General features: G+C 40.3%; 1 protein-coding gene across 2 annotated transcripts; it reads left to right on the top strand.

Annotated features, from left to right (window-relative positions):
- The first annotated feature begins 862 nt into the window (after window positions 1–862).
- Window positions 863–9,272, top strand: LOC145014270 (probably inactive leucine-rich repeat receptor-like protein kinase At5g48380). 2 transcript variants are annotated; one of them, XM_078972652.1, is made up of 3 exons: window positions 863–1,760; window positions 1,842–1,974; window positions 8,442–9,272. In XM_078972652.1, the coding sequence occupies exons 1-3, from the start codon at window positions 894–896 to the stop codon at window positions 9,200–9,202; spliced, it is 1,761 nt and encodes a 586-aa protein (XP_078828778.1). In that variant the 5' UTR covers window positions 863–893; the 3' UTR covers window positions 9,203–9,272. The 2 variants fall into 2 exon arrangements, with proteins under 2 accessions (XP_078828778.1, XP_078828779.1); XM_078972653.1 differs by lacking the exon at window positions 8,442–9,272 and having other exon boundaries at window positions 1,842–2,086.
- The last annotated feature ends 237 nt before the right edge of the window (window positions 9,273–9,509 follow it).

Here is a 9,509-nt window from a genome sequence, read left to right as displayed (position 1 = left end):
AATGACACAATTTAAGGCTTTGAAATGACAGATTTTTAAGCCATCAAAATGGCAGACTTAGCACTGAAATGAGGATTAAACTTTCATGTTTTAAGCATGAAAGTGCATTGCTATTACAACTGTGGGGTGATTTATTAAGCCTTATACAAGCAGTTTTATGTAAACAAGTGCCAATTAATATTATATGGAGGCAGCTAAAGACACGAAAAAGACACTGGAGAAGTTTTACAATAAACTTAATGTGACCATAATCAATATAGGAAGCAAAGAAAATGGACAAAGTTATCAAAGAGATGCACAAAAATCGTATTAACCCCATTGACATAATTGGCAAAGATCAATGAAGCCGAGAAGATTTGTTACATAGAAGTGATTGTGGATGGCTTGATAGATTGTTGGTTATGTTTTTTAGTTGTTTGTTATGAGTATTGACTTTGATATTTTCATTGTTAATTCTTGAAATAATATGATGTTGAGAATTTTGTAAATTTGGATCTGTTTATGAATTATCATTTTATATTAGACCCATGTTTCCAAACAGAAGATATATATATTTAAAAAAAAAATGAAAATTATAAAAAATAATTGGTAAAATGTAATTGAGAGTATAAAAAATTAGAAACATGAAAATATATAACGTGACAATTTTTTTTTCTTCCACGTAAAATGTAGTTGACAATTAAAATTAGCATTGCTATTATTGTAAAAGAGTGTTTGAATTAAAATTTGCATTTAGCATATAGAATTCAAAATTGAGGGCTGGGATTTGACAACACGTGCCTTTGACTTATAAAACGCTTTCCCATTACCCTATTTTTCTTGTTGAGCACACGTATTATATAACTATGGCGATATTCTCTTTGTCATCATCCAACACCGGATTAACGTTAAAGATGGAAGGGAATTGTATTCCTAGGTTGTGCGTACTGATGCTAACCATGCTAACTTGCTTTGCTACAATCAAAGCCACTGAATCAGACATCAGTTGCCTAAGATCTATCAAGGAATCGCTGGAAGACCCTTCGGGTTTTCTTTCTAACTGGAATTTCAGCAACAATTCCGCAGGTTTCATCTGCAGGTTTACTGGTGTTGAATGCTGGCGCCCTACTGAGAACAAGGTTTTCCATATTCGGCTACCAGGCATGAGACTCAGAGGACCATTTCCAATGGGGATAAGAAACTGTGACAGCTTGATAGGATTAAATCTGTCCAACAACTACCTTTCAGGACCCATTCCTTCTAACATATCAAAGGTTTTACCATTCATTACAACTCTCGATCTCTCCAACAACACTCTCACAGGTCCAATTCCACCTGGCATTGCCAATTGTACTTTGATCAATGTTCTGATGCTTGATAACAACCACCTAACAGGCCAAATCCCTCCAGAGTTTTCTAAACTTGAACGCATCAAGGAATTTAGTGTCGCTAACAATAGATTGTCAGGAGCCGTGCCTGTATTTTCCAATACCAGTTTCCCTGCCGAAAGTTACGCAAACAACTCAGGACTTTGTGGAGGTCCGATGAACGCCTGCAGCAACGACAATGATGATCTTTTTTTTCCAGGGTTTGCAGTCGGATTTCCTATTTCTACAATATTGAGCATGTTGTTTATGTTCTTATGTTGGCCAAGACTGCGTATAAGAACCAGTAGATATTATCCTTTTTGGATCAAGAAAAGAGAAAGGAGGACGCATCACCTCATTCCAAGAAATCCCCAAGTCTTATTTGCAGAGAATGTTAGCAGCATGGAGACGAAGGTAAGATCCTCTCTCCCTTTTGTGTTGATCAAGAAAGAAGGAAGATATATACTCATTAATGATTATTCGTTTAACATGTAGGTAAGTGCAATGGAAAAGTTTATCTGCCGATTTAGATTGATGGAACTTGAAATGGCCACCAACGATTTTGACAACAAAAATGTCATTGGATACGGAAACATGGGACTCATGTACAAGGGAGAGTGTCCAAAATGTTGTAAATCAAAAGACACGCAAGGAAACCGACAAATAATATTGTGAATTATATGTCGATTAGTTGCGAATAATAAATTCAATTATTATTATATTACCGAGTTTCGTCCAAACCAGATCTATCCTTCTCGATAAGATCCGATTATAAAAAAGGTAGAAGAAGACTGTCCTGTTATTGGACGAAATAAACACAAGACAGAAAATAAAACCGACCTGTTGATTGCTGACTTGATCTTGAAGCAACTGCACGGATCAGATTCCTGTCCTTAAAGGTTTTTACTTCGCTTGTATTGGCTGTAAGCAACAGAGTAAAACCCCAGGATTTAATGCAGCTAGATCGATATTCCAACAGCACTGGAAATCGACAAACACAAAGCGACTACTCGGAAACTAGAAGAAAAAACGCAGAGAGAGGGAGAGAGCTTTGAGAATTCGTGTGTTTTCTGAATGGCTCCTAGAGGGCTGTATTTATAGGTATCGAAACCCTAGAAGGCATAAACCGGGCCCCCATAGGCCGGCCCCAAAAAACCCTAGGGCGACGTTTTCCTTATCCTTCTAGAATGCCCCGATGACTTATCCATTACGAAGTCAACGCCGGTCAACCATTTGACCGGGTCGGTCAAATCGGCTTGACCCGAACTCACCAAAAACAAAAGCTCCTCAGCTCCCAGCGACCGATGCGTCGTGCGAAGTGCAAAGTGCGCCTAAATCGCGCCATTTCGCGCACTCGCGGCGTCGGCTAGTGCTAGGCTAGGCTAGGCGCGCGCGTGGGCTTGGCCCATTCCTTTGATCCACTAAAGCCTTTGAAGGCTTACCAAGAGAATAGGCTTATAAACCCCCAAAAGTTTCTTCTCCCCACCAATGTGGGATACAAAGGAAATTACCAACTTGCAAATCCTTTATATATATAAAGTTCCAACAATCCCCCACCAAGTTGGTAAGTTTCCTTTCACTCAGACAGATGATGTCACTCGGGTGTCACGAAGATTAAACCCTAGTTTAATGAGAACAAACAAGAAGAGACCGATTCAATGGTATCCTTATAGGTTTAAACCATGAACCTTAATGACCTCTCCGGTTTACCCCCACACACCACAAGTCATATTTGTGTTCTCCCTGAGCGCTATTATGGCCATGCGCTATAAATCCTATTCATGACCCTTTAGAAGATAAACCACTAATCTTCACTTGAGGCGGCACCACCTCTAGATCATATAGGCATAGTTTTACAACATCTTCGTTGCTTAGATGTCTCCAAAACTACGTTAAGAGTCGTAACTCAACCTCATTCTCGGCAACGACGCACTATCCTACCTCACATGGATCTATCATGAATGATAGTACCTTCTATCGTTAGTGATTTCGTTGTTACCCTTTAAACTTGAAAATTAGGAGCACTAATGTCAAGTTGGGTTTCCATCACTAAACGATTCTATTGTGGTTTTAGACCCATGACTCTCGTGGTAGATGTAACCAAATCTCTCGTCAGAGGTTTGGTGAACGGATCTGCCAAGTTCCTACTCGTCTTGACATAGACAACCTTGATGGTACCACTTTCAATTAGTTGTCTCACAAAATTGTGACGCAGACCTACATGTCTCGACTTCCCATTATATACCGCATTATATACTTTAGACAGTGTGGCCTCACTGTCACAGTACATGGGTATTGAAGGCATCGGAATATCCCACAAACGTATATCCATAAGTAGATCTCGAATCCACTCTGCCTCTTTGCCTGCTGCTGCTAAGGCAATTAGCTCAGCTTCCATCGTTGAATGAGCTATGCATGTCTGTTTCTTGCTCGCCCAAGAAATAGCACCACCAGCTAGAGTATAAATCCAACCACTTGTGGATTTTGAATCACTGGTGTGATCAATCCAGCTGGCATCAGAATAACCTTCAAGTATTCCATTAGATGACGAATATGTCAATTCAAAAGTACTTGTCCTTTTCAGGTATCCTAGTACTCTACCCACTGCTTGCCAGTGCTCTGTCCCTGGATTAACTGTATACTGACTCAACTTGCTTACAGCGAATGCGATGTCAGGTCGCGTGCAGTGAGTAGCATACATCATGCTCCCAACTGCACTAGCATATTCTAGTTGGGCCACAGCTCGACCAGAATTCACCTTAAGTTTCACACTTGAATCAAAAGGAGTGTTAAATTCCTTAATGTTCAAATGTTGAAACTTTGTCAGAATTTTCTCTATGTAATGAGATTGACTCAGAGAAATCTGACCACCCGTCCTCTTCACCTTGATACCAAGAATAGTATCTACTTCTCCAAGATCTTTCATCTTAAAGTTCGAGGATAGATATTTCTTCGTCTCAAGAATACCTTCTAGGTGAGTGCCAATGATCAACATATCATCAACATAAAGACATATAACTACTATGTAATCAGATGTATGTTTAGAGTAAATACATCTATCAGCACTATTGTGCTGAAAACCAAAGGCAGTCACAGTGGTGTCAAATCTCTCATGCCACTGTTTAGGAGCCTGTTTCAACCCGTACAAAGACTTAACAAGTCTACATACTTTGTTTTCTTGTCCAGGTATTACAAAACCTTCAGGTTGCTCCAGGTAAATCTCCTTTTTGAGATAACCATTCAAAAAGGCTGTCTTCACATCCATCTGATGAATATACAATCCCTTCAAAGTTGATATTGCTATGAGAGTCCTAATTGAACTAATTCTAGCAACTGGGGCATAGGTATCAAAATAATCGATCCCTTCTCGCTGCCTATAGCCCTTTGCAACCAACCTTGCTTTATAAGCAGATATGGATCCATCAGGATGATATTTCTTCTTGAATATCCATTTGGATCCTATGGGTCTTCTCCCCTTGGGTAGATCAGCTAACTCCCAAGTTCCATTACCCATAATTGAATCCATTTCGTCATTGATTGCTTCCTTCCACAGAGGAGCATCCCGAGACGTCATGGCTTCAGTAAATGTCTTAGGATCATCATCCAAATTAATTGAAAAGATGACCTCTCTCGTCACTTTCTTTTGTGTTCCTTCGACCAAATAAGAATAGAAATCATCTCCAAAAGTTTTCTCAATTCTAGCCCTAGTACTTCTCCTTGGTTCCTCCACACTGGGAGGAGGTGGGAGTATTTCTTGAGAGGTACTTGTAAATGTTGTATGACTAGAGTTTTCTTCATCCTTAGAAAACTTGTCCTCAAAGAATTCCACATCTCTGGATTCCACAACAACACCAGAATCAATATCTAGTAACCGGTAAGCCTTGCTATTTTGAGCATATCCAATAAATATACTCTTATTAGCTCGTGCTCCCAATTTGGTTCGCTTAGGATCGGGAGTCCGATAATAAGCAACACACCCCCACACTTTCAAATAGTCTAGGTTAGGCTTTCTACCTTTCCACAACTCATAAGGGCTTGTAGGAATCACACGACTAGTGATCCTGTTATGAACATAACAAGCAGTTAATAGTGCTTCCCCCCACAGATTGTTTGGTTGACCCGATTGGTTCAACATACAGTTGACCATCTCACAAAGAGTTCGGTTCTTTCTTTCAGCCAAACCATTCTGTTGAGGGGTGTATGGTGATGTTCTCTCATGTTTGATTCCATTCTCTTCGCAGAATGTGTCAAACTCTTGGTTGAAATATTCTCCGCCTCTGTCCGAGCGAAGAATTTTGATGTGTCTTTCAAGTTGATTTTCGACCTCAGCCTTATATCGTTTAAATGCATCAAAAGCTTCATCTTTTGATCTCAGCAAATAAACATGTAGATATCTACTGAAGTCATCACAGAATGTGATGAAATACCTTTTTCCTCCTCGAGTAAGGATTCCATTTAACTCACATATATCAGAATGAATCAACTCAAGTAAAGATGTGTTTCTCTTAACTGATGGAAATGGTTTCTTTGTGAACTTTGATTTTACACATGTTTCACATTTTTCAAAATCTTTTGAGTCATATTTTAACATACCTTTAGTTTGCATTTTTTCAATGTTTTTAACATTAGTGTGAGCTAAACGTTTGTGCCATAAAGAAATTGAACAAACAATATAACCAGAAAAGTTCACTTCATTCACATTAGCAACCAATCCATCAATTACATCATTACCAACACTCGACACCCTAGCAACACTAGAAACACCATACTCAACACTAGGACCACTCACATTACCCTCATCACTAAGACACAAGCGATACATTCCCGAAGTATTGTTCGCCCTACCAACATGTCTTCTGCCTTTAGTGATCACAATTTTGCCTCTTGCAAGCACCATCTTGAACCCAGCCTTGTCAAACTTGTCCGCAGAAACCAAACCCTTCGAGATGGTAGGAACATGAAGAACATCTCGAAGAGTCACCCATTCACCACGTGTGAACTTCAAATGAACGTCACCCCTTCCTAGAACTTCAGCTCTATGGCCATCAGCACAGACGACAACCGTCCCATGAGGCATGGGTTGGTAGGTGCGAAAGCTCTCTCGTTGCCCACAAACATGCACAGTGGCTCCAGTGTCTACGAACCAACCTCGAGCACAGATTGCTCGAGTAAGTGAGGAGATCATGAAAATCTCTCCAAGGTTCACACTAGCCACCATTTCAGTAACTTTCTCGACTGCATGTGCAACCGGTATGGATTTGCGATCTTTGCATTCTCTCGCATAGTGCCCAATCTCTCCGCAGACATGGCAAGGACCGGCCCTTTTTGGCTTTGAGTTAGGATTTTGATGACCCGGTTTCTTGAAGCTTTGTTTCTTGGGCCCAAAGTTCTTCTTGTTCTGTCCCCCAGATTTGCCTTTGTGGCTAGAATTCCCACCTGACACATGATGCACACTTTGTCCAACTTTACCTCGCTTGTCCCTGATGCGAGTTTCCTCCTCAATGCGGAGGTGTTTCATCAGATCATCCAAGGAGTAGTCCTCAGATTTGTGCATCATTCTCTTAGAGAAATCTTTCCACGAGGGTGGCAGTTTTGCGATTATCGCACCAACCTGAAAGAGTTCTGGAATAGAGATGGTGAGTGCGTTCAACTTGTTGACCATGACTTGGAGTTCATGCACTTGCTCCATAATTGGTTTGTCATCAACCATTTGAAACTCAAGGTACTTGGACACAAGGTACTTATTAGTACCTTCTTCATGTGCCTTATACTTGAGTTCCAACGCACTCCATAGCTCTTTAGGATCTTTGACCGGCGAGTAAAGATCATAGAGCCGATCAGATAGGGAATTCTTGATGTGACCCACACACAATTCCTCGGATTCTCTACGCAGAATCCTTTGTTTTTCCAATTCTGCAATGACCGCTGGGTCCACAGATTCCCCTTCCTTTGGAATGGGATCATCGGGAATTGGTGCCAGTTTTGGGTCCAACAAAAAGGAGAGCTTCAAGACATGAAGCATGAACTTGACCTTTTCGGCCCAACGAGTGTAGTTCTGACCATCGAATTGGTCAAGTTTGGCAAACTCTTGGTTCATGAAGTGGAGGCTAGCAGTAGAGTCCATTAGTCTGTTGATTGATCACAATAAGTACTAAAAACCTTTAAGATTGTTGTAAATCAAAAGACACGCAAGGAAACCGACAAATAATATTGTGAATTATATGTCGATTAGTTGCGAATAATAAATTCAATTATTATTATATTACCGAGTTTCGTCCAAACCAGATCTATCCTTCTCGATAAGATCCGATTATAAAAAAGGTAGAAGAAGACTGTCCTGTTATTGGACGAAATAAACACAAGACAGAAAATAAAACCGACCTGTTGATTGCTGACTTGATCTTGAAGCAACTGCACGGATCAGATTCCTGTCCTTAAAGGTTTTTACTTCGCTTGTATTGGCTGTAAGCAACAGAGTAAAACCCCAGGATTTAATGCAGCTAGATCGATATTCCAACAGCACTGGAAATCGACAAACACAAAGCGACTACTCGGAAACTAGAAGAAAAAACGCAGAGAGAGGGAGAGAGCTTTGAGAATTCGTGTGTTTTCTGAATGGCTCCTAGAGGGCTGTATTTATAGGTATCGAAACCCTAGAAGGCATAAACCGGGCCCCCATAGGCCGGCCCCAAAAAACCCTAGGGCGACGTTTTCCTTATCCTTCTAGAATGCCCCGATGACTTATCCATTACGAAGTCAACGCTGGTCAACCATTTGACCGGGTCGGTCAAATCGGCTTGACCCGAACTCACCAAAAACAAAAGCTCCTCAGCTCCCAGCGACCGATGCGTCGTGCGAAGTGCAAAGTGCGCCTAAATCGCGCCATTTCGCGCACTCGCGGCGTCGGCTAGTGCTAGGCTAGGCTAGGCGCGCGCGTGGGCTTGGCCCATTCCTTTGATCCACTAAAGCCTTTGAAGGCTTACCAAGAGAATAGGCTTATAAACCCCCAAAAGTTTCTTCTCCCCACCAATGTGGGATACAAAGGAAATTGCCAACTTGCAAATCCTTTATATATATAAAGTTCCAACACAAAAGGCTTGCTAGTTGCAATCAAGAGGCTCCATAGGTTTGAGAGCTTTGAGAAAGAGTTTTTGTCAGAAATTGAAATTTTAGGAAGATTGAGTCACACAAACTTAGTACAAATGCTAGGATTTTGCTTTGAAATGGAGAGGAAATTTCTAGTATACAAATATATGAGTAATGGAACCCTCCATCAATGGCTATATGGTAGGTCACACCAAGAAGCCATGAAGATGGGATGGACTTTAAGGTTAAAGATTGCGGTAGGGGTGGCAAAAGGGATTGCATGGCTGCATCACAACAATGTCCTCCATCTCAAAATCAACTCAAAATGTATCTTATTAGATGACAAGTTTGAACCCAAGATCTCAAATTTTGGCAACGCCATAATCTTGATAGATACAAGTGACACCCCTTTAAGTGATTGCAATTTTATAGTTCCAGATTCTAGTCCCTATAAAGATGATGTTTATAGCTTTGGAATTTTGTTGCTTGAGTTGGTTACTAGTAGAGAACCATCGACATGGATCAACTCCCTAACAGATTATGTGTGGGGTGTGGACTTTGATCTGATTGATGAATGCTTAATGGGACAAGGATTCGATGAGGAAATATATGAAATACTAAAAATAGCAAAAAATTGTATTCATCCATGTGAAGATGAGGCAACAAACATGCTTCAAGTGTATCAAGCAATGTGTGCCATCGGGACATCAAGAAACGAAATATCCCTGGTTTCATATACTGATTTAGAAAATAACCAGAGAGATGTGTAGCTTCACTCTTATGATTCAAATCATTGTTCATAGAAATGAAATGGGACATACATAATAGTTTGTGATATCTTCCTATCATCCTCTGTCTTCATTCCAGATGTTCGATCAAATCATACTTCTTGTCTCTTATGATCGAATCAACAGAAACTTTTCATGAGAAGTTGTGCATCTAGAAGGAAAATGTTCAACAAACAAAAAAGTTCCTAGAAAAATGTTCACAACATCATTACATAGTACATACTGCAACAGAAGCACTCAATGGATATCAGTGAAAAACAAACAAAAACAAAGACTTCCCGAAAAGAAA

This window comes from Lactuca saligna, chromosome 9 (assembly GCF_052625555.1).
Source record: "Lactuca saligna cultivar CGN05327 chromosome 9, ASM5262555v1, whole genome shotgun sequence".
Classification (NCBI taxonomy): Eukaryota; Viridiplantae; Streptophyta; class Magnoliopsida; order Asterales; family Asteraceae; genus Lactuca; species Lactuca saligna.
The sequence above is the reverse complement of the archived record's forward strand: the minus strand, read 5'-3'. Positions and strand labels throughout refer to the sequence as shown.

What these genes read in the sequence shown, in the direction of transcription:
- LOC145014270 (XM_078972652.1), top strand. Translation starts at nt 894, where the DNA reads ATGGAAGGGAATTGTATTCCTAGGTTGTGCGTACTGATGCTAACCATG. An exon ending in TTAGCAGCATGGAGACGAAG is followed by an intron (nt 1,761 to 1,841) that starts GTAAGATCCTCT and finishes TTTAACATGTAG; the next exon opens with GTAAGTGCAATGGAAAAGTT. An exon ending in CAAGGGAGAGTGTCCAAAAT is followed by an intron (nt 1,975 to 8,441) that starts GTTGTAAATCAA and finishes CCAACACAAAAG; the next exon opens with GCTTGCTAGTTGCAATCAAG.